This window comes from Panulirus ornatus, chromosome 17 (genome assembly GCF_036320965.1).
Source record: "Panulirus ornatus isolate Po-2019 chromosome 17, ASM3632096v1, whole genome shotgun sequence".
Taxonomy (NCBI): domain Eukaryota; kingdom Metazoa; phylum Arthropoda; class Malacostraca; order Decapoda; family Palinuridae; genus Panulirus; species Panulirus ornatus.
In genome coordinates this window covers 21,209,126-21,233,695 of record NC_092240.1, presented here as the reverse complement: position 1 = coordinate 21,233,695, position 24,570 = coordinate 21,209,126, and the positions used below count along the sequence as shown (strand labels likewise).

General features: G+C 42.0%; 1 protein-coding gene across 7 annotated transcripts in view; it reads left to right on the top strand.

Annotated features, from left to right (window-relative positions):
* The window catches only part of pch2 (pachytene checkpoint 2 protein), a 429,043-nt gene that overhangs the window by 361,218 nt on the left and 43,255 nt on the right, over nucleotides 1–24,570 (top strand). For all 7 annotated transcript variants that reach the window (XM_071672066.1, XM_071672065.1, XM_071672061.1 and 4 more), the window contains one exon: nucleotides 9,629–9,822. In XM_071672066.1, coding sequence (XP_071528167.1) covers nucleotides 9,629–9,822 — 194 coding nt within the window. The remainder of the gene's footprint in view (nucleotides 1–9,628; nucleotides 9,823–24,570) is intronic.

Here is a 24,570-nt window from a genome sequence, read left to right as displayed (position 1 = left end):
CTCTAGTGTTTAAGGGGGTCATGTGAGCCAAATGAAGTTCTTGAAATGAAATACTCAAGTAATTTGGGGTGCTGTCCTGAACCTGTGGTGTTTTTGATGGTCATGGGGGCCGAATGAAGTTCATGAGATAAAATACCCAAGTACTTTGGGTTGCTTTCTTGAACATGAAATCCACACAGGTACGGACCTGTGGTGTTTAAGGGAGTCATGGGAGCCAAATGAATTTCTTGAGATAAAATACTCAAGTAATTTGGGGTGCTCTTCTGAACCTCAAATCAACACAGGTACGGACCTGTGGTGTTTAAGGGGGTCATGGGACCCAAATGATGTTCTTGAGATGAAATACTCAAGTAATTTGGGGTGCTCTCCTGAGCCTAAAATCGACACAGGTACGGACGAGCGGATTTTTTGGTGGTCATGGGAGCCAACTGAAGTACTTGAGATTAAATACTTAAGTACTTAGGTTGCTCTCCTGAACCTAGAATTAACACAAGTACGGACCTGTGGTGTTTTTGGTGGTCGTTGGGGCCGAATGAAGTTCTTGGCATAAAATACCCAAGTACTTTGGGTGGCTCTCCTGAACATAAAATCGACACAGGTACGGACCTATGGTGTTTAAGGGGGTCTTGGGAGCCAAATGAAGTTCTTGAGATAAAATACCCAAGTAATTTGGGGTGCTGTCCTGAACCTAAAATCGACACACGTACGTACCTGTGGTGTTTTTCATGGTCATGGAGACCGAAAGAAGTTCTTGAGATGAAATACCCAAGTACTTTGGGTTGCTCTCCTGAACCTAAAATTAACACAGGTACGGACGGACCTGTGGTGTTTAAGGGGTTCATGGGGGCCAAATGAAGTTCTTGAGATAAAATACCCAAGTAATTTTGGATGCTCTCCTGAGCCTAAAATCGACATAGGTACGGAACTATGGTGTTTAAGGGGGTCCTAGGGGGCTAAATGAAGTTCTTGAGATAAAATACCCAAGTACTTTTGGGTGCTCTCCTGACCCTAAAATCAAGACAGGTACGGACCTGTGGTATTTAACGGGTTCATTGGGGGCCAAATGAAGTTCTTGAGATAAAACACCCAAGTAATTCGGGGTGCTCTCCTGAACCTAAAATCGACTCAGGCACGGACCTGTGGTGTTTTTGGTGGTCATGGGGGCCAACTGAAAAGTTCTTGAGATAAAATACCCAAGTACTTTGGGTTGCTTTCCTGAACCTAAAATCGACACAGGTATGGACCTTTTGTGTTTTACATGGTCATAAGGGACAAATGAAGTCTTTGAGATACAATACCCAAGTACTTCGAGTTGCTCTTCTTATACTAAAATCGACACAGTTACGGACCTGTTGTGTTATAGTTGGTCATTACGGCCGTATGTAGTTCTTGAGATAAAATACCCAAGTATTTCGGGTTGCTCTCCTGAACCTAAAATTGACACAGGTATAGGCCTGTGGTGTTTTAGGTGGTCATGAATTCCAAAGGAAGTCCTTGAGATAAAATACCTATGTACTTTGGGTTGCTCTCCTGAATCTAGAATCAACACAGGTACGGACCTGTGGTGTTTTTGGTGGTCATGGGGGCAAATGAAGTTCTTGAGATAAAATACTTAAGTACTTTGGGTTGCTCTCCTGAACCTAAAATCAACACGTACCGACCTGTGGTGTTTAAGGGGTTCATGGGAGCCAAGTGAAGTTCTTGAGATAAAATGCTCAAGTAATTTAGGATGCTCTCCTGAACCTAAAATCGATACAGGTACAGACCTGTTGTGTTTATGGTGGTCACGGCGACCAAATGAAGTTCTTGAGATAAAATTCCCAAGTACTTTGGGTTGCTCTCCTGAACCTAAAATTGACACAGGTACAGACCTGTGGTGTTTAAGGGGGTCATGGGGGCCAAATGAAATTCTTTAGATAAAATACCCAAGTAATTTTGGGTGCTCTCCTGAACCTAAAATCGACACAGGTACAGACGGACCTTTTGTGTTTTAGGTGGTCATGAGGGCCGAATGAAGTTCTTGGGAGAAAACACCCAAGTACTTTGGGTTGCTCTCCTGAACCTACAATCAACTTATCTATGACCCTGTGGTGTTTAAGAGGGTCATGGGGGCCAAATGAAGTTCTTGCAAGAAAATACCGTAGTAATTCGGGGTGCTGTCTTGAACCTACAATCGACACTGGCACGGACTTTTGGTGTTTTTGGTGGTCATGGGGGCCGAATGAAGTTCTTGAGATAAAATACCTAAATACTTTGGGGTTCTCTCCTGAACCTAAAATCGATGCAGGTACAGACCTGTGTGGTGTTTTAGGTGGTCATAAGGGCCAAATGAAGTTCTTGAGATAAAATACCCAAATACTTCGGGGTGTTCTCCTGAACGTAAAATCGACACAGGTACTAACGTGTGGTATTTTTGGTGGTCTTGGGGGCCGAATGAAGTTCTTGAGATAAAATGCCCAGGTACTTCGGGTTCCTCGCCTGTACCTAAAGTTAACACAGGTGCGGACCTGTGGTATTTTAGGTGGTCATGTTTGCCGAATGAAGTTCTTGAGATAAAACACCCAAGTACTTTGGGTTGCTCTCCTGATCCTCAAATCGACACATGTATGTCCCTGTGGTGTTTGAGTTGGTCATAGGGTTAAATGAAGTACTTAAGATAAAATACCCAAGTAATTCGGGGTGCTCTCCTGAATGTAAAATCGACACAGGTACTGACCTGTTGTGTTTTAGGTGGTCATGAGGGCTGAATGAAGTTCTTGAGAGAAAATACCCAAGTACTTTGGGGTGCTCTCCTGAACCTAAAATCGACACAGGTACGGATCTGTGGTGTTTTAGGTGGTCATGGGGGCCGAATGAAGTTCTTGAGATAAAATACCCAAGTACTTTGGGTTGCTCTCCTGAACCTAAAATCGACACAGGTACGGACCTGTTGTGTTATAGGTGGTCATTAGGTCTGAATGAAGTTCTTGAGATAATATACCCAAATACTTCAGGTGCTCTCCTGAACCTAAAATCGACGCAGGTACGGACCTGTGATGTTTAAGGGGGTCCTGTAGGCCAAATGAAATTCTTGAGATGAAATACCCAAGTACTTCGAGGTGCTTTCCTTAACCTAAAATTGACACAGGTGCGGATATGTGGTGTTTTAGTTGGTCATGGAGGCCGAATGAAGTTGTTGAGATAAGATACCCAAGTACTTTGGGGTGTTCTCCTGAACCTAAAATCGACTCAGGTACAGACCTGTGGTGTTTTACTTGGTCATGGGGGCAAATGAAGTTCTTGAGATAAAATATCCGAGTTCTTCGGGGTGCTCTCCTTAACATAGAATCGACACATGTATGGACCTTTGTGTGTTTGAGGGGGTCATGGGGGCAAATGAAATTCCTTTAGATGAAATACCCAAGTAATTCGGGGTGCTCTCCTTAACCTAAAATCAACACAGGTACGGACCTGTGGTGTTTTAAGTGGTCATGTGGGACAAATGAAGTTCTTGAGATAGAATACCCAAGTACTTCGTGGTGCTCTCCTGAATGTAAAATTGACACTGGTACGGACCTGTGGTGTTTTAGGTGGTCGTGGGGGCCGAATGAAGTTCATGGGATGAAATACCCAAGTACTTCAGGATGCTCTCTTGAACCTGAAATAGATCCAGGTACGGACCAGTGGTGTCTGAGGGAGTCCTGGGAATAGAATTAGTTTCTTCAAATATAATAGCCATGTAGTTCGGTGTGCTTTCCAGAAACTAAAATCACAGGTATGGACCTGTGGAGTTTGAGGGTGTCCTTGGGACTGAACAAAGTTATTGACATGAAATAACCAAGTACCTCAGGGTGCTCTTCTGAACCTAAAATCAACACAGGTATGGACCCGTGGTGTTTGAGGGCCTCTTGGGGACCGAAGAAATTTGTTGAGATAAAATACCCAAGTACTTTTGGGTGCTCTCCTGAACCTAAAATTGACTCAGTTACGGACCTGTGGTGTTTGAGGGGGGGTCCTGTGGGCCAAACAGAGTTGTTGAGATGAAATACTGAAGTATTTTGTGGTGCTTTCCTGAACCTGGGGGCCGAACGAATTTCTTGAGATGTAATAACCATGTAGTTCGGGGTGCCCTCTTGAACCTAAAATCGACACAGGTCCACAGATCTGTGGTGTTTCAGGGTCTCTTGGGGACCAAACGAAGCTGTTGATATAAAATGCTTAAGTACTTTGGGGTGCTCTTCTGAACCAAAAATCAACAAAGGTACGGATTGACCAGTGTTGTTTGAGGTGGTCCTGGGGGCTGAACAAAGGTGTTGAGATAAAATACCCAAGTACTTTGGGGTGCTCACCTGAACCTAAAATTGACACAGGTATGGAGGATCTGTCATTTTTGAGGGGGTCCTGGGGGCTGAACGAATTTCTTGAGATATAATACCCTCATAATTTGGTGTGCTCTCTTAAACCTTAAATCGACACAGGTACAGACCTGTGGTGTTTGAGAGGGTCCTGGGGTCTGAACAAAGTTGTTGAGATAAAATACCCAAGTACTTCAGGGTGCTCTCCTGAACCTAGAATCGACACAGGTACAGAACTGTGGTGCTTGAGGGCGTCTTGAGGACAGGATGAACGTGTTGAGATAAAATACCGAAGTACTTCGGGATGCCTTTCTGAACCTTAAATTGACACATGTACAGGGACCAGTGGTGTTTACGGGCCTCTTGGGAGCCGCATGTAGTTCTAGATATAAAGCACCTGAGTCATTCAAGGCACTTTTTTGAGCCTAGAATTGACACAGGTACCGACCTATGTTGTTTCATGGTGTCCTGGGGGCAGAATGAAGTTGTTGAGATAAGATACCCAAGTACTTCAGGGTGCTCTCCTGAACCTAAAATCGACAAAGATACAGACCTCTGATGTTTGAGGGTGTCCCTGAGAACATACTTCCTGAGAAAATACCCGAGTCAGTCTAGTATTTTGTTGAGCCTAAAATTGACACAGGCACAGACCTATGGTGCTTGAGGGTGTTTTGAAAGCCAAATGAAATTGTTGAGATAGGGGAGAAATACTTCCCACGTATTCCCTGCGTGTCGTAGAAGGCGACTAAAAGGGGAGGGAGCGGGTGGCTGGAAATCCTCCCCTCTCGTTTTTTTTTTTTTCTCTTTTTCAATTTTCCAAAAGAAGGAACAGAGAAGGGGGCCAGGTGAGGATATTCCCTCTAAGGCCCAGTCCTCTGTTCTTAACACTACCTCGCTAATGCAGGAAATGGCGAATAGTATGAAAGAAAAGAAAAAGAATACTTGAGTACTTTGGGGCACTCTCCTATGCCTAAAATTGACAAAGGTATGGACCTGTGGTGTTTGAGGGCTTTCCAGGGGCCAATCAAAGTCCTTGAGATAAAATACCTGAGTACTTTAGGGTGCTCTCCTGAACCAAAAATTGACAGGTACAGACCTTTGGTGTTTGAGGGCATCCTGGTGGCCAAAAGATTCTTGAGATAGAATACCTGAATTAGTTGAGGTGCTTTTCTGAGTGTAGAATTAACACAGGTATGGTGGACCTATGGTGCTTGAGGGCATCCCAAAAGCGAAATCAAATTGTTGTGGTAAAATACTCGGGTACGTTGGGGTGCTCTCCAGAGCCTAAAATCAACACAGGTATGGACCTATTGTGTTCCAGGACATTCTTGGGGCCAAACAAAATTCTTGAGATAAAATACCTGAATTAGTCGAGAGATGAAATACCTGAATTAGTCGAGGCGCTCTTCTAAGCCTGAGACTGACACAGTTGGTGCTTGACGTCATCCTTGGGGGCTGAACGAAGTTGTTGAGATAAGATACCCGAGTATTTCAGTGTGCTCTCCTGAACCTGAAAGTGACACAGGTACGAACATGTGGTGTTTGTGGGCATCCCTGGGGCTGAACGAAGTTCTTGAGATAAAATACCTAAGTCAGTTGAGGCACTTTTCTGGAACTTAAAGTAACACAGGTATGGACAGACTTGTCGTGCTTTAGGGCATCCTGGGGGCCGAACGAAGTTGTTAAGATGAAACACCCAAGTACTTCTGGGTGCTCTTTTGTAGCTAAAATCAACAGAGGTACAGAGCTGTGGTGTTTGAAGGCATCCCAGGGGCCAAACAAAGTTTTTGAGATGAAATACCTGAGTCAGTTGAGGTGCTTTTCTGCCCTCAAGCACCTGTGGTGCTTGAGGGCCCTCTGATGGCTGAACAAGGTCAAGATATAATTCCTGTGTTTTTCAAGATGCTTTTCTGAGCCTAAAACTGACACAGGTATGGACAGTATTTTGGTGCTTGAGGGCTTTCTGGGGCCGAATAAAGGTGTTGAGATAGAATACCTGATTACTTCAGGGAGTTCTCGTGAACCTACACCTGTGGTGTTTGAGTAGATTCCAGGGGCCGAACGTAGTTCTTGAGACAATATACCTGAGTCAATTGAGGCCCTTTTCTGAGCTTAAAATTGACACAGGTACAGACCTGTGGTGCTTGAGGCCGAACGAATTAGTTGACAAAATACTTGAGTACTAAAATCCACACAGGTACATACCTGTGTGCTTGAGGGCATCCCAGGGGCTGAACAAAGTAATTGAAATAAAACATCCAGGTATGTTGGGGCAGTTTTCTGAGCTTAAAATTAACACAGGTATGGATGGACCTGTGATGCTTTAGGGTGTCCCAAAAGCCAAAAGCAATTGTTGCGATGATATACCCTAGTACTTTGGGGCACTCTCCTGAGCCTGAAATCAACATAGGTATGGATCTGTGGTGTTTGAGGCCATCCCGGAGGCTGAACGAAGTTGTTGAGATGAAATTCCCAAGTTCTTCGGGGTGCTCTCCTGAACCTAAAATTGACACATTTGCAAACCTGTGGTGTTTGAGGATGTCTTGGGGCCAAATGAAGATCTTGAGATAAAATACCTGATTCACTTGAGGGCTTTCCTGAGCCTAAAATTGACACAGATATGGACCTGTGGTGCTAGATGGTGTCCCAGGGGCCGAATGAAGTTGTTGAAATAAAATACTTGAGCACTTTGGGGTGCTCTCCTGAACCTAAAATCGACACAGGTATAGATGGACCTTTGGTGCTTGAGGGTGTTCCATGGGCTGAACAAAGTTGTTGATATTATACACCCAAGTTGGTTGGGGCAGTTTTTTAGCCTAACTTTGACACAGGTATGGACCTGTGATGTTTGAGGGTGTTCTGAAAGCCAAACGAAATTGTTGAGATAAAATGTAGTAATACTTTGTGGTGCTCTCCTTAGCCTAAAATCAACACAGTATATGGACTTGTGGTGGTGGTGCTTTTGGATGTTCTGGTGTCCAAACGAAGTTGAGATAAAATACCTGAGTTTGTTGAGGTACTCTCCTGAACCTAAAATCAACACAGGGACAGACCTGTGGTGCTTGAGGGCATCCTGGGGGCTGGATGAAGTCATTGAGATGAAATACCCAAGTTGGTCGGGGCAGTTTTCTGAGCCTAAAATCGACACAGGTGCTGGACCTGTGATGCTCGAGGGTGTCCTGAAACCCTTACGAAATTGTAGAGATAAAATACCTGAGTACTCCAAGGCACTCTCTTGAAGTGAGGTGACCAAAGTTGAGAAGCATATTATAGTTTTAGCCTTATGTATGATGTGAACACCTTGCTGAATATTTCCTGATCTCTGAACTTGAATGCAATTCTAAGATTTGCTTGCAGATACTTTTGATGTCCTAAAGGTTGTGGGGTCCTATCTGTTGAATACTCTATACTGTCATATAGCTTCTCAAATTTATGTAAAGCATCTGTGTCAACCATTTCCTTTGTCATTCTTTTCCATTTGTCCACCACTTATATAATATAGAATTATATCTTTACATCCTCTTGAAATTTTTTTAAACTTAATTTCATGTTATGCCCTTTATTTTGTCTATCCTTACATCTCTTGAAGAGCTTTCCATGCCATAGATCTGTCTTAAGAATTTAAAGGCTGTGGTCAAGTCACCCTTCACTCTTCTCTCTTACTTTTGTACCATCTTTGTTACCTTTCTCTGGACATTTTCTATTAGCTCATTGTGCTTCTTGAAGTGCATTTTCTATTTTTGGCCTTAAAAAGGATATGGACTGCTTGCTAAATGTTTCCCTATCTGTATGCTTCAAGGTTATTCTGATATTTGCATGCAGACAGTTTCTCTCTTTAACTTTTCTCCTAATGTGGTATTTTGCTGACTGGTTATGGATGATGTTAACTCCTAGGTCCGTCTCATAAAGAAAACCTTGAATTTATCTCCTGCTAGTAATTATCATTTTGAGGCCTTCTTTCACTTTGTCCCATCTTCATTACTTTATATTTGCTTGGGTTGAAATTCTTCAGCCTGGTATCAGACCAACTTCAGAGTCTTTTTAGGTCCTCTTGTAAGCTGATGAAATCCTCCCCACTTTCCATTTTCATTTCCTTGATGATCTTTGAGTTATTTACAAACATATTCAGGTAGAATTCCATACCTTCAGGCAAATTGATATTGTAGATCAAGTAGATTAATGATCCCAGAACTGAATCCTGCAGAATTCTGCTGGTCACCTCGAACCATTTGGAAAAGACTCCTCTAGCATGCCTCTTCTGTTTCCTGCCATTGAGGTAATCTTTTGTCCATCAAAGGAATTTTCTCTGCCAGATAACCTGGTTCTTAATCAGCCTCTCATGTGGTATAGTCAGTTACTTTTTGGCTGTCCAGATACAAACTGTCCACTCAGCCTTCCATTTTGACTAGGACAGAGTGTATTGTCTTGTAGAAATCTAAGATGTTTGTTTACATTATTTCCTTTCCCTAAAACCATGCTGTGTCTCATTTAGGTAATTTTTCATCTGTATAAAGTCATCCACTTTTTCCTAATAATTTTCTCCAGAACTATACACACTACACATGTTAGTGACAGTGGTCTGTAGTTTAGAATCTGTTCTCAGTCTCCTTCTCACAAAAAAAGGTATTATGTTTACTCTTTTTCATTCCCCTGGCACTTTGCCTTTCTGTGGAACATCTTGAACAGTGATTCAAGTGGTTTATCTTGCATACCCTTCTATAGTACATATGGTGAAATTTCATCAGGACCTTGTATGTGTGGGCCATGTCCTTTTAGTCTTTTATTGATATCTTTTCTAGATATCTCAGTGTGTATGTATGTCTGATTACCTATTTGTACTGTACAGGAAGGTAGCTTTACACTCATAGGATCCCATCTCTTGAACATTCTCTCCCATCATACAACTTTTGATTTTTTCTCTCCTGTCTTAATTTACTATATTCTAAGTCAGTTTATTCTGTTCCTCCAGTACTCTTATCCTGTTAAAGTACTTTACTTCCTTTCTAACACTTTTCTTCTTTGATTTCATGATATGGCCTCTGGTTGTTCTAAATCTGTGAGTGTGTGTGTTTACATGAGAGAGGAGGAAATATCATATTTGTGGAGCATGGAGGGGAGGTCTGCACTGGGTGAGGCCCAGTTTCTTTAATGTAAGATAGTATCCTACAGTAGTTTAAGGTTTTTGTACTTTGGATTTTTAGTTTCGGTGAATAAATCAGTTCTTTGTTTATTACAGATTGTTGTTGACATGCATAATCAAAATAGGTTTGAATTATCTGTTGTAATTTTTACAGAGTGGCAAGTTGGTGCAAAAGATGTTCAGTAAGATATCAGATCTAGCAGATGATAAGCAAACGTTAGTGATTGTGCTTATTGATGAAGTGGAAAGTTTAACCAGTGCTCGAGAGTCTTCTTCAAGTGGATCTGATCCAAGTGATGCTGTTCGTGTTGTTAATGCTGTCCTGACACAGCTCGACCATATCAATAAGTTAGTATCTGTTTTTCTGTAATCATAAATATTTATTGATACTGGGCATGCCATGCCTATATCTACTTTCACATTCCTGTATCTACACCTTTGTACATCAAATAGCAGCTTCGTTATAAAACAAACTACACTGATGTACACTTGGAAGGAAAAATCAGGAAGAAAATATATCATTTATGTAAGAATAGGTTTTCAATGTATGAAACCAGTTTACCACTTGAGTTGGCAGCGAGGAGGTTAGACTTAAACCCTCAAGTGGTGGTCCAAACCAGTTATTGCATGAACTTTTCCAGCCTTTTTGATTATCCAGCAGATTTATTGTACCATTAGTGACCTATAGAGGTCCCTGCTATCATCAGGAAGACATTGCAAAAAATTCTACTCTTTACACACTACTCCAAAATTGAATTAACAATGTACATTCATCAACCTGCAGGATGTGTGTACAGGTTGACCTTATGGAAAATGTATAGGTTGTTGGATGACCCAAGTTATGAGGAAAACTTTCACTGTATGTATGAATTAATTGGGAAAGTGAAGAAAACTATGAAAAAATATGTGACAGTGATTTAAGTAGGATTACATTAAAAAGGAAGGAGGCCAGCAGGAGTAGAGTGAAAAATGAAACTCAAGATATAGATTGAAACAAAGCGTCCTGGTGCATGTCAACCACTTGCCTTCACATTGATTTTTAAAGTGAAAAGTGTGATGTTTCTAGATATATTCATGTTTTTCACCATCAGTACTGTGCCTGTGTATGAAAGTACAGTAAATATGAAAACACGTTTGATAGAAAGAAAGAAATGATATTTCTCTTTCCAAGCTTCTGATTAGGGGCTTTTAAACATGTCATCCACACCTCCCTCCACCCCTCACTCAGACCCTCTTTCAGAAGTGGATCAGGCCAATACAAAGGTATTCATATATATTTCAGTGTATTTCATGTTACTGTTTGATACTAATCTGCCACTTATTAAGTGGAAAAATATCATTATTTATATTTCTTTTTGAACACCATGATAGACCTCCAAACCATGGCAGCAGTTTAAGGATTAAATATATATAAAGTACATCATATCAATTTATTTCTGAGAAGAGAATGCAAGATATTAGGATTGGGAGAAGTTACAATAACATTGTGTTTACTCAAAGAATGTGTTGACTACCATATATTTTATGTATAATCAGTTACCTAAGACAAGTTTCTATGAAAGAGTCCTGGTGTAACCCAGGACCTTGCTAAAGGTTCCTGCAGCTCAAGGGTACACAGTATCTAGTAGCTTGGAAATTTGAACTCCTCTGGAGTGAGAAATTCTTTGACAAGACTATATTCTCAGTGATACTCCCTCGCTAATGGTGATTTTTCACTCTTAGTATAACCACTGGCCGGCAGAGCCTTGTTATAATTTTTTTCCATGCTTGTTTGCTGTTTCCCATGTTAATGGGGTAGCAATAGAAACAGACATATGTAAATACATTGAAATCACAGTCTTCTATCCACAGGTAGGCTTCACAGACCTTTCCATGGGTTCTCCTGGCTGCTGCATATGCCCAGGTGAATAACTGGTGAACTCTTTAGGGGTTTTCAACCCCCACAGCATGGACTAAGTCTTGGTTTAGTCCATTGACAATGCAACACCTCTGTACCATGTTGCTCCAGTGACTCCATTCAATGCATACCTTTCACCCTCCAGTATGTTCCGGTCACAATCATTCAAAATCTTTTCTCTTCAACCTTCCATTTCTAATTTGATCTTCATCTTCTTGTCCCCTCCATTTCTGACACATATCCTCATCATGATCTCCTATCACTCATTCTTACCAAGTGTCCAGACAATTTCAGCACTCCCTCTTTAGCTCTCTCAAACACTCTTCTTCCTACCACACCTTTTATTTACCTCTTTTTTTACCTGTGTGTTGGGCTTAGTCTTTTCCTGTTTCACAACCTCCTTGATGCATCTACTACAGACAGAAAACAAAACAATTGCACAAAAGATGCTTGTGGCAAGAGAAGCGTGGGAGGTGGGCAGATTAGAAAGGGTAGTGAGTGGTGGGATGAAGTAAGATTATTAGTGAAAGACAAAAGAGAGGCATTTGGACGATTTTTGCAGGGAAATAATGCAAATGAGAGGGAGATGTATAAAAGAAAGAGGCAGGAGGTCAAGAGAAAGGTTCGAGATGTGAAAAAGAGGGCAAATGAGAGTTGATATGAGAGAGTATCATTAAATTTTAGGGAGAATAAAAAGATGTTTTGTGAGGAGGTAAATAAAGTGCGTAAGACAAGGGAACAAATGGGAACATCAGTGAAGGGGGCAAATGGGAAGATGATAACAAGTAGTGGTGATGTGAGAAGGAGATGGAGTGAGTATTTTGTAAGTTTGTTGAATGTGTTTGATGATAGAGTGGCAGATATAGGGTGTTTTGGTCGAGGTGGAGTGCAAAGTGAGAGGGTTAAGAAGAATGATTTGGTAAACAGAGAAGAGGTAGTAAAAGCTTTGCAGAAGATGAAAGCCGGCAAGGCAGCGGGTTTGGATGGTATTGCAGTGAAGTTTATTAAAAAAGGGGGTGAATGTGTTGTTCACTGGTTCATAAGGTTATTTAATGTATGTATGACTCATGATGAGGTACCTGAGGATTGGCTGAATGCTTGCATAGTGCCATTGTACAAAGGCAAAGGGAATAAAATTGAGTGCTCAAATTACAGAGGTATAAGTTAGTTGAGTATTCCTGGGAAATTATTTGGGAGGGTATTGACTGAGAGGGTGAAGGTATGTACAGAGCATCAGATTGAGGAAGAGCAGTGTGGTTTCAGAAGTGGTAGAGGATGTGTGGATGAGGTGTTTGCTTTGAAGAATATATGTGAGAAATACTTAGAAAAGCAAATGGACTTGTATGTAGCATTTATGGATCTAGAGAAGGCATATGATAGAGTTGATAGAGATGCTCTGTGGAAGGTACTAAGAATATATGGTGTGAGAGGTAAGTTGTTAGAAGCAGTGAAAATTTTTTATTGAGGATGTAAGGCATGTGTACGAGTAGGAAGAGAGGAAAGTGATTGGTTCTCAGTGAATGTTGGTTTGTGGCAGGGGTGCGTGATGTCTCCATGGCTGTTTAATTTGTTTATGGATGGGGTTGTTAAGGAGGGGAATGCAAGAGTTTTGGAAAGAGGGGCATGTATGCAGTCTGTTGTGGATGAGAGAGCTTGGGATGTGAGTCAGTTGTTGTTCGCTGATGGTACACCGCTGGTGGCTGATTCATGTGAGAAACTGCAGAAGCTGGTGACTGAGTTTGGTAAAGTGTGTGAAAGAAGAAAGCTGAGAGTAAATGTGAATAAAAGCAAGGTTATTAGGTACAGTAGGGTTGAGGGACAAGTCAATTGGGAGGTACATTTGAATGGAGAAAAACTGGAGGAAGTGAAGTGTTTTAGATATCTGGGAGTGGATCTGGCAGCGGATGGAACCATGGAAGCGGAAGTGAGTCATAGGGTGGGGGAGGGGGCGAAAGTTCAGGGAGCGTTGAAAATTGTGTGGAAGGTGAGAACATTATCTTGGATAGCAAAAATGGGTATGTTTGAAGGAATAGCTGTTACGACAATGTTATATGGTTGCGAGGCGTGGGCTATAGTTAGAGTTGTGCGGAGGAGGGTGGATGTGTTGGAAATGAGATGTTTGAGAACAATATGTGGTGTGAAGTGGTTTGATTGAGTAATTGATGAAATGGTAAGAAAGATGTGTTGTAATGAAAAGAGTGTGGTTGAGAGAGCAGAAGAGGGTGTTTTGAAATGGTTTGGTCACATGGAGAGAATGAGTGAGGAAAGATTGACAAAGAGGATATATGAACCGGAGGTGGAGGGAACGACGAGAAGTGGGATTTTGAGTGATCGGGGCCTGAACATGCAGGAGGGTGAAAGGCATGCTAGAAATAGAGTGAATTGGAACACTGTGTGGACGTATATGTATATTTATGTGTATGTGGGTGGATTGGGCCATTCTTTCATTTGTTTCCTTGCGCTACCTCGCTAACGCGGGAGACCGATAAAGTATAACAAAACGATGATAATATATTTTCATCTTTATTATCATACTTTGTCGCAGATGAAAGAATGGCCCAACCCCTCCACATACACATGTATATACATACACATCCACACATGCACATATACATACCTATACATCTCAACGTATACATATATATACACAAACAGACATATACATATATACGCATGTACATAATTCAAACTGTCTGCCCTTATTCATTCCCGTCGCCACCCCGCCACACATGAAATGAACGCCCCCCCCCTGCATGTGCGCGAGGTAGCGATAGGAAAAACAACAAAGGCCTCATTCATTCACACTCAGTCTCTAGCTGTCATGTATAATGCACCGAAACCACAGCTCCCTTTCCACATCCAGGCCCCACAGAACTTTCCAGGGTTTACCCCAGATGCTTCACATTCCCTGGTTCAATCCATTGATAGCACATCGACCCCGGTATACCGGTATACCACATCGTTCCAATTCACTCTATTCCTTGCACGCCTTTCACTCTCCAGCATGTTCAGGCCCCAGTCACTCAAAATCTTTTTCACTCCATCTTTCCACCTCCAATTTGGTCTCTCACTTCTCTCATTCCCTCCACCTCTGACACATATATCCTCTTTGCCAATCTTTCCTCTCATTCTCTCCATGTGACCAAACCATTTCAAAACACCCTCTTCTGCTCTCTCAACCACACTCTTTTCATTACCACACATCTCTCTTACCCTTTCATTACTTACTCGATCAAACCACCTCACACCACATACTGTCCTCAAACATCTCATTTCCAGCACATCCACCCTCCTCCGCACAAATCTATATATAGTCCACGCCTTGCAGCCATATAACATTGTTGGAACCACTATTCCTTCAAACATACCCATTTTTGCCTTCCAAGATAACGTTCTCGACTTCCACACATTTTTCAACACTCCCAGAACTATCGCCCCCTCCCTAACCCTATGATTCACTTCCGTTTCCATGGTTCTATCCGCTGCCAAGTCCACTCCCAGATATCTAAAATACTTCACTTCCTCCAGTTTTTCTCCATTCAAACTTACCTCCCAACTGACTTGTCCCTCAACCCTGCTGTACCTAATAACCTTGCTCTTATTCACATTTACTCTCAACTTTCTTCTTTCACACACTTTACCAAACTCAGTCACCAGCTTCTGCAGTTTCTCACCCGAATGAGCCACTAGCACTGTATCATCAGCAAACAACAACTGACTCACTTCCCACGCTCTCTCATCCACAACAGACTGCATACTTGCCCCTCTTACCAAAACTCTTGCATTCACCTCCCTAACAACCCCATCCATAAACAAATTAAAGAACCATGGAAACATCACGCACCCCTGCTGCAAACCAACATTCACTGAGAACCAGTCACTTTCCTCTCTTCCTATAGTACTCATTCCTTACATCCTCGATAAAAACTTTTCACTGCTTCTAACAACTTACCTCTCACACAGTATATTCTTAATACCTTCCATAGAGCATCTCTATCAACTCTATCATATGCCTTCTCCAGATCCATAAATGCTACATACAAATCATTTGCTTTTCTAAGTATTTCTCACATACATTCTTCAAAGCAAACACCTGATCTACACATCCTCTACCACTTCTGAAACCACACTGCTCTTCCCCAGTCTGATGCTCTGTACATGCCTTCATCCTCTCAATCAATACCCTCCCATATAATTTCCCTGGAATACTCAACAAACATATACCTCTGTAATTTGAGCACTCACTCTTATCCCCTTTGCCTTTGTACAATGGCACTATGCAAGCATTCTGGCAGACCTCAGGTACCTCACCATGTGCCATACATACATAAAGAATCCTTACCAACCAGTCAACAATACAGTTACCCCCTTTTTTGATAAATTCCACAGCAATACCATCCAAACCCGCTGCCTTGCCGGCTTTCATCTTCCGCAAAGCTTTTACTACCTCTTCTCTGTTTACCAAATCATTCTTCCTAACCCTCTCACTTTGCACACCACCTCTACCAAAACACCCTATATCTGCCACTCTATCATCAAACACATTCAACAAACCTTCAAAATACTCACTCCATCTCCTTCTCACGTCACCACTACTTGTTATCACTTCCCCATTTGCCCCCTTCACTGATGTTCCCATTTGCTCACTTGTCTTACGCACTTTATTTACCTCCTTCCAGAACATCTTTTTATTCTCCCTAAAATTTAATGATACTCTCACCCCAGCTCTCATTTGCCCTCTTTTTCACCTCTTGCACCTTTCTCTTGACCTCCTGCCTCTTTCTTTTATACATCTCCCACTCAATTGCTTTTTTTCCCGGCAAAAATCGTCCAAATGCCTCTCTCTTCTCTTTCACTAATAATCTTACTTCATCCCACCACTCACTACCCTCTCTAATCAACCCACCTCCCACTCTTCTCATGCCACAAGCATCTTTTGCGCAATCCATCACTGATTCCCTAAATACATCCCATTCCTCCCCCACTCCCCTTACTTCCATTGTTCTCACCTTTTTCCATTCTGTACTCAGTCTCTCCTGGTACTTCCTCACACAAGTCTCCTTCCCAAGCTCACTTACTCTCACCACTCTCTTCACCCCAACATTCTCTCTTCTTTTCTGAAAAGCTCAACAAATCTTCACCTTCGCTTCCACAAGGTAATGATCAGACATCCCTTCAGTTGTACCTCTCAGCACATTAACATCCAATTGGAAAGTCTCTCTTTCGTGAGCCTATCAATCAGTACATAATCCAATGATACTCTCTGGCCATCTCTCCTACTTACATACGTATACTTATGTGTATCTCTCTTTTTAAACCAGGTATTCCCAATCACCAGTCCTTTTTCAGCACATAAATCTACAAGCTCTTCACCATTTCCATTTACAACACTGAACACCCCATGTACACCAATTATTCCCTCAACTGCCACATTACTCGCCTTTGCATTCAAATCACCTATCACTACAACCCGGTCTCATGCATCAAAACTACTAACACACTCACTCAGCTGCTCCCAAAACACTTGCCTCTCATGATCTTTCTTCTCATGCCCAGGTGCATATGCACCAATAATCACCCATCTCTCTCCATCCACTTTCAGTTTTACCCATATCAATCTAGAGTTTACTTTCTTACACTCTATCACATACTCCCACCATTCCTGTTTCAGGAGTAGTGCTACTCCCTCCCTTGCTCTTGTCCTCTCACTAACCCCTGACTTTACTCCCAAGACATTCCCAAACCTCTCTTCCCCTTTACCCTTGAGCTTCGTTTCACTCAGAGCCAAAACATCCAGGTTCCTTTCCTCAAACATACTACCTATCTCTCCTTTTTTCTCTTCCTGGTTACATTCACATACATTTAGACACCCCAATTTGAGCCTTCAAGGAGGATGAGCACTCCTCGCGTGACTCCTTCTGTTTCCCCGTTTAGAAAGTTAAAATACAAGGAGGGGAGGGTTTCTAGCTCCCTGCTCCCATCCCCTTTAGTCACTTATTACGACACATGAGGATTGCGTGGGAAGTATTCTTTCTCCCTTATCCCCAGGGATAATAAATAAAATATATATATGTATGTAGCATATATGGATCTGCAGAAGGCATATGATAGAGTTCATAGAGATGCTCTGTGGAAGGTATTAAGAATATATGGTGTGGGAGGTAAGTTGTTAGAAGCTGGGAAAAGTTTTTATCGAGGATGTATGGCATGTGTACATGTAGGAAGAGAGGAAAGTGATTGGTTCTCAGTGAATGTTGGTTTGTGATAGGGGTGCGTGATGTCTCCATGGTTGTTTAATATTTTTATCGATGGGGTTGTTAGGGAGGTGAATGCAAGAGTCTTGGAAAGAGGGGCCAGTATGCAGTCTATTGTGGATGAGAGAGCTTGGGAAATGAGTCAGTTGTTGTTCGCTGATGATACAGCGCTGGTGGCTGATTCGGGAGAGAAACTGCAGAAGCTGATGACTGAGTTTGGTAATGTGTGTGAAGAAAAAAAGCTGAGAGTAAATGTGAATAAGAGCAAGGTTATTAGGTACAGTAGGGTTGATTGACAAGCCAATTGGGAGGAAAGTTTGAATGGAGAAAAACTGGAGGAAATGAAGTGTTTTAGATATCTGGGGGTGGATTTGGCAGCGGATGGAACCATGGAAGCAGAAATGAATCATATGGTAGAAGAGGGGGCGAAAGTTCTGGGAGCGTTGAAAAATGTGTGGAAGTCAAGAACGTTATCTTGGAAAACAAAAATAGGTATGTTTGAAGGAATATTGGTTCCAACACTGTTATATGGTTGCGAGGCATGGGCTAAGATAGAGTTGTGCGGAGGAGGGTGGATGTCCTGGAAATGAGATGTTTGAGGACAATATGAGGTGTGAGATGGTTTGATCAAGTAAGTAATGAAAGGGTAAGGTCTCCCACTTCTCCTCGTTCCCTCCGCCTCTGACACATATATCCTCTTTGTCAATCTTTCCTCACTCATTCTCTCCATGTGACCGAACCATTTCAAAACACCCTCTTCTGCTCTCTCAACCACACTCTTTTTATTACCACACATCTCTCTTACCCTATTATTACTTACTCGATCAAACCACCTCACACCACATATTGTCCTCAAACATCTCATTTCCAGCACATCCACCCTCCCTCACACAATTCTATCCATAGCCCAAGCCTCGCAACCATATAACATTGTTGGAACCACTATTCCTTGAAACATACCCATTTTTGCTTTCCGAGATAATGTTCTCGACTTCCACACATTCTTCAACGCTTCCAGAATTTTCACCCCCTCCCCCACCCTATGATTCACTTCCGCTTCCATGGTTCCATCCGTTGCCAAATCCGCTCCCAGATAACTAAAACACTTCACTTCCTCTAGTTTTTCTCCGTTCAAACTTACCTCCCAATTGACTTGAACCCCAACCCTACTGTACCTAATAACCTTGCTCTTATTCACATTTACTCTCAGCTTTCTTCTTTCACACACTTTACCAAACTCAGTCACCAGCTTCTGCAGTTTCTCACACGAATCAGCCACCAGCGCTGTATCATCAGCGAACAACAACTGACTCACTTCCCAAGCCCTCTCATCCACAACAGACTGCATACTTGCCCCTCTTTCCTAAACTCTTGCATTCACCTCCTTATCAACCCCATCCATAAACAAATTGAACAACATTGGAGACATCGCACACCCCTGCGGCAATAAATAATAAATAATATCCCTGGGAATAGGGGAGAAAGAACACTTCCCACGCATTCCTCACGTGTTGTAGAAGGTGACTAAAGGGGACTGGAAACCCTCCCCTCCTTGTATTTTAACTTTCTAAAAGGGAAATAGAAGAAGGAGTCACGTGGGGAGTGCTCATCCTCCTCAAAGGCTCAGATTAGGGTGTCTAAATGTGTGTGGATGTAACCAAGATGAGAAAAAAGGAGAGATATGTAGTATGCTTGGGGAAAGGAACCTGGATGTTTTGGCTCTGAGTGAAACGAAACTCAAGGGTAAAGGGGAAGAGTGGTTTGGGAATGTCTTGGGAGTAAAGTCAGGGGTTAGTGAGAGGACAAGAGCAAGGGAAGGAGTAGCAATACTCCTGAAACAGGAGTGGTGGGATTGTGTGATAGAGTGTAAGAAAATAAACTCTAGATTGATATGGGTAAAACTGAAAGTGGATGGAGAGAGATGGTTGAGTATTGGTGCATATGCACCTGGGCATGAGAAGAAAGATCATGAGAGGCAAGTGTTTTCGGAGCAGCTGAGTGAGTGTGTTAGTAGTTTTGATGCATGAGACCGGGTTATAGTGATGGGTGATTTGAATGCAAAGGTGAGTAATGTGGCAATTGAGGGAATAATTGATGTACATGGGGTCTTCAGTGTTGTAAATGGAAATGGTGAAGAGCTTGTAGACTTATGTGCTGAAAAAGGACTGGTGATTGGTAATAACTGGTTTAAAATGAGAGATATTCATAAGTATATGTATGTAAGTAGGAGAGATGGCCAAAGAGCGTTATTGGATTACGTGTTAATTGATAGGTGCACGAAAGAGAGACTTTTGGATGCTAATGTGCTGAGAGGTGCAACTGGAGGTATGTCTGATCATTATCTTGTGGGGGCAAAGGTGAAGATTTGTAGAGGTTTTCAGAAAAGAACAATGTTGGGGTGAAAAGAGTGGTGAGAGTAAGTGAGCTTGGGAAGGAGACTTGTGTGAGGAAGTACCAGGAGAGACTGAGTGCAGAATGGAAAAAGGTGACAACAAAGGACATAAGGGGAGTGGGGGAGGAATGGGAGGTATTTAGGGAAGCAGTGATGGCTTGCACAAAAGATGCTTGTGGCATGAGAAGTGTGGGAGGTGGGCAGATTAGAAAGGGTAGTGAGTGGTGGGTTGAAGAAGTAAGATTATTAGTGAAAGAGAAGAGAGAGGCATTTGGACGACTTTTTCAGGGCAATAATGCAAATGACTGGGAGATGTATAAAAGAAAGAGGCAGGAGGTCAAGATAAAGGTGCAAGACATGAAAAAGAGGGCAAAGGAGAGTTGTGGTGAGAGAGTATCATTAAATTTTAGGGAGAATAAAAAGATGTTTTGTAAGGAGGTAAATAAAGTGCATAAGACAAGGGAACAAATGGGAACTTCAGTGAAGGGGGCTAATGGGGAGGTGATAACAAGTAAAGGTGATGTTAGAAGGAGATGGAGTGAGTATTTTGAAGGTTTGTTGAATGTGTTTGATGATAAGAGTGGCAGATATAGGGTGTTTTGGTTGAGGTGGTGTGCAAAGTGAGAGGGTTAGGGAAAATGATTTGGTAAACAGAGAAGAGATAGTAAAAGCTTTGCAGAAGATGAATGCTGGAAAGACAGCGGGTTTGGATGGTATTGCAGTGGAATTTATAAAAAAAAAGTGGGTGACTGTATTGTTGACTGGTTGGTAAGGTTATTTAATGTATGTATGATTCATGATGAGGTGCCTGAGGATTGGCAGAATGCTTGCATAGTGCCATTGTACAAAGACAAAGGGGATAAAAGTGAGTGCTCAAATTACAGAGGTATAAGTTTGTTGAGTATTCCTGGGAAATTATATGGGAGGGTATTGATTGACAGGGTAAAGGCATGTACAGAGAATCAGGTTGGGGAAGAGCAGTGTGGTTTCAGAAGTGGTAGAGGATGTGTGGATCATTGTATATAGCATTTATGGATCTGGAGAAGGCATATGATAGAGTTGATAGAGATGCTCTGTGGAAGGTATTAAGAATATATGGTGCGGGAGGCAAGTTTTTAGAAGCAGTGAAAAGTTTTTATTGAGGATGTATGGCATGTGTATGTGTAGGAAGAGAGGAAAGTGATTGGTTCTCAGTGAATGTAGGTTTGCAGCAGGGATGTGTGATGTCTCCATGGTTGTTTAATTTGTTTATGGATGGGCTTGTTAGGGAGGTGAATGCAAGAGTTTTTTAAAGAGGGGCAAGTATGCAGTCTGTAGTGGATGAGAGAGCTTGGGAAGTGAGTCAGTAGTTGTTTGCTGGTGATACAGCGCTGGTGACTGATTCATGTGAGAAACTGCAGAAGCTGGTGACTGAGTTTGTTTAGGTGTGTGAAAGAAGAAAGCCGAGAGTAAATGTGAATAAGAGCAAGGTTATTAGGTACAGTAGGGTTGAGGGAAAAGTAAATTGGGAGGTAAGTTTGAATGGAGAAAAATTGGAGGAAGTAAAGTGTTTTAGATATCTTGGAGTGGATTTGGCAGCGGATGGAAGCGGAAGTGAATCATAGGGTGGGGGAGGGGGTGAAAATTCTTGGAGCATTGAAGAATATTTGGAAGTAGAGAGCATTATCTTGGAAAGCAAAACTGGATATATTTGAAGGAATAGTTGTTACGACAATGTTATATGGTTGTGAGGCATGGGCTATGGATAGAGTTCTGCGGAGGAGGGTGGATGTGCTGGAAATGAGATGTTTGAGGACAATATCTTCTCTGAAGTGGTTTGATTGAGTAAGTTATAATAGGGTAAGAGAGATGTGTGGTAATAAAAAGAGTGTGGTTTAGAGAGCAGAAGAGGGTGTTTTGAAATGGTTTGGTCACATGGAGAGAATGAGTGAGGAAAGAGTTACCTAGAGGATATATGTGTCGGAGGTGGAGGGAACGAGGAGAAGTGGGAGACCAAATTAGAGGTGGAAAGATGGAGTGAAAAAGATTTTGAGTGATCGGAGCCTGAACATGCAGGAGGGTGAAAGGCGTGCAAGGAATAGAGTGAATTGGAACGATGTGGTATACTGGGGTCGACATGCTGTCAATGGATTGAATCAGGGCATGTGAAGCGTCTGGGGTAAACCATGGAAAGTTCTGTGGGGCCTGGATGTGGAAAAGGAGCTGTGGTTTCAGTGCATTATTACATGACAGCTAGAGACTGAGTGTGAACGAATGTGGCCTTTGTTGTCTTTTCCTAGCACTACCTCGTGCACATGATGGGGGAGGGGGTTGTTATTTCATGTGTGGCGGGGTGGCGATGGGAATGAAGAAAGGCAGACTATGAATTATGTACATGTGTATATATGTATATGTCTGTGTGTGTATATATATGTATACGTTGAGATGTTTAGATATGTATATTTGCGTGTGTGGACATGTATGTATATACATGTGTATGTGGGTGGGTTGGGCCATTCTTTCGTCTGTTTCCTTGTGCTACCTTGCTAACGTGGGAGACAGCATGAAAGCAAAGTAAATAATATATATATATATATATATATATATCCCGTGGGATAGGGGAAAGAATACTTTCCATGTATTCCCTGCCTGTCATAGAAAGTGACTTAAAGGGAAGGGAGCGGGGGGCTGGAAATCCTCCCCTCTTGTTTTTTTAATTCTCCAAAAGAAGGAACAGAGAAGGGGCCCAGGTGAGGATATTCCCTCAAAGGTCCAGTCCTCTTTTCTTAACGCTACCTTGCTAATGTGGGAAATGGCGAATAGTATGAAAGAAAAGAAAAGAATGTATATATATATATATATATATATATATATATATATATATATATATATATATATATATATATATATATATATGTTCCTATGAGTCCACCGGGAAAATGATCACGCGCAAACTTGTGAGAGAGCTTGGGAAGTGAGTCAGTTGTTGTTAGCTGATGATATGATACAGCGCTGGTGGCTGATTCATGTGAGAAACTGCAGAAGCTGGTGACTGAGTTTGGTAAAGTGTGTGGAAGAAGAAAGTTAAGAGTAAATGTGAATAAGAGCAAGGTTATTAGGTACAGTAGGGTTGAGGGTCAAGTCAATTGGGAGGTGAGTTTGAATGGAGAAAAACTGGAGGAAGTGAAGTGTTTTAGATATCTGGGAGTGGATCTGGCAGCGGATGGAACCATGGAAGCGGAAGTGGATCATAGGGTGGGGGAGGGGGCGAAAATTCTAGGAGCCTTGAAGAATGTGTGGAAGTCGAGAACATTATCTCGGAAAGCAAAAATGGGTATGTTTGAAGGAATAGTGGTTCCAACAATGTTGTATGGTTGCGAGGCGTGGGCTATGGATAAAGTTGTGCGCAGGAGGATGGATGTGCTGGAAATGAGATGTTTGAGGACAATGTGTGGTGTGAGGTGGTTTGATCGAGTGAGTAACGTAAGGGTAAGAGAGATGTGTGGAAATAAAAAGAGCGTGGTTGAGAGAGCAGAAGAGGGTGTTTTGAAGTGGTTTGGGCACATGGAGAGAATGAGTGAGGAAAGATTGACCAAGAGGATATATGTGTCGGAGGTGGAGGGAACGAGGAGAAGAGGGAGACCAAATTGGAGGTGGAAAGATGGAGTGAAAAAGATTTTGTGTGATCGGGGCCTGAACATGCAGGAGGGTGAAAGGAGGGCAAGGAATAGAGTGAATTGGAGCGATGTGGTATACCGGGGTTGACGTGCTGTCAGTGGATTGAATCAAGGCATGTGAAGCGTCTGGGGTAAACCATGGAAAGCTGTGTAGGTATGTATATTTGCGTGTGTGGACGTATGTATATACATGTGTATGGGGGGGGGGGTTGGGCCATTTCTTTCGTCTGTTTCCTTGCGCTACCTCGCAAACGAGGGAGACAGCGACAAAGTATAATAAAAAAAATAAAATAATATATATATATATAAGAATATATATATATATTTTTAATTTTCCAAAAGAAGGAACAGAGAAGGGGGCCAGGTGAGGATATTCCCTCAGTGGCCCAGTTCTCTGTTCTTAACGCTACCTCGCTAACGCGGGAAATGGCGAATAGTTTGAAAAAAAAAATATATATATATATATATATATATATATATATATATATATATATATATATATATATATATATTTTTTTTTTTTTCAAACTATTCGCCATTTCCCGCGTTAGCGAGGTAGCGTGGAATTTATTAAAAAAGGGGGTGACTGTATTATTGACTGGTTGGTAAGGTTATTTAATGTATGTATGACTCATGGTTATTTAATGTATGTATGACTCACGGTGAGGTGCCTGAGGATTGGCGGAATGCGTGCATAGTGCCATTGTACAAAGGCAAAGGGGATAAGAGTGAGTGCTCAAATTACAGAGGTATAAGTTTGTTGAGTATTCCTGGTAAATTATATGGGAGGGTATTGATTGAGAGGGTGAAGGCATGTACAGAGCATCAGATTGGGGAAGAGCAGTGTGGTTTCAGAAGTGGTAGAGGATGTGTGGATCAGGTGTTTGCTTTGAAGAA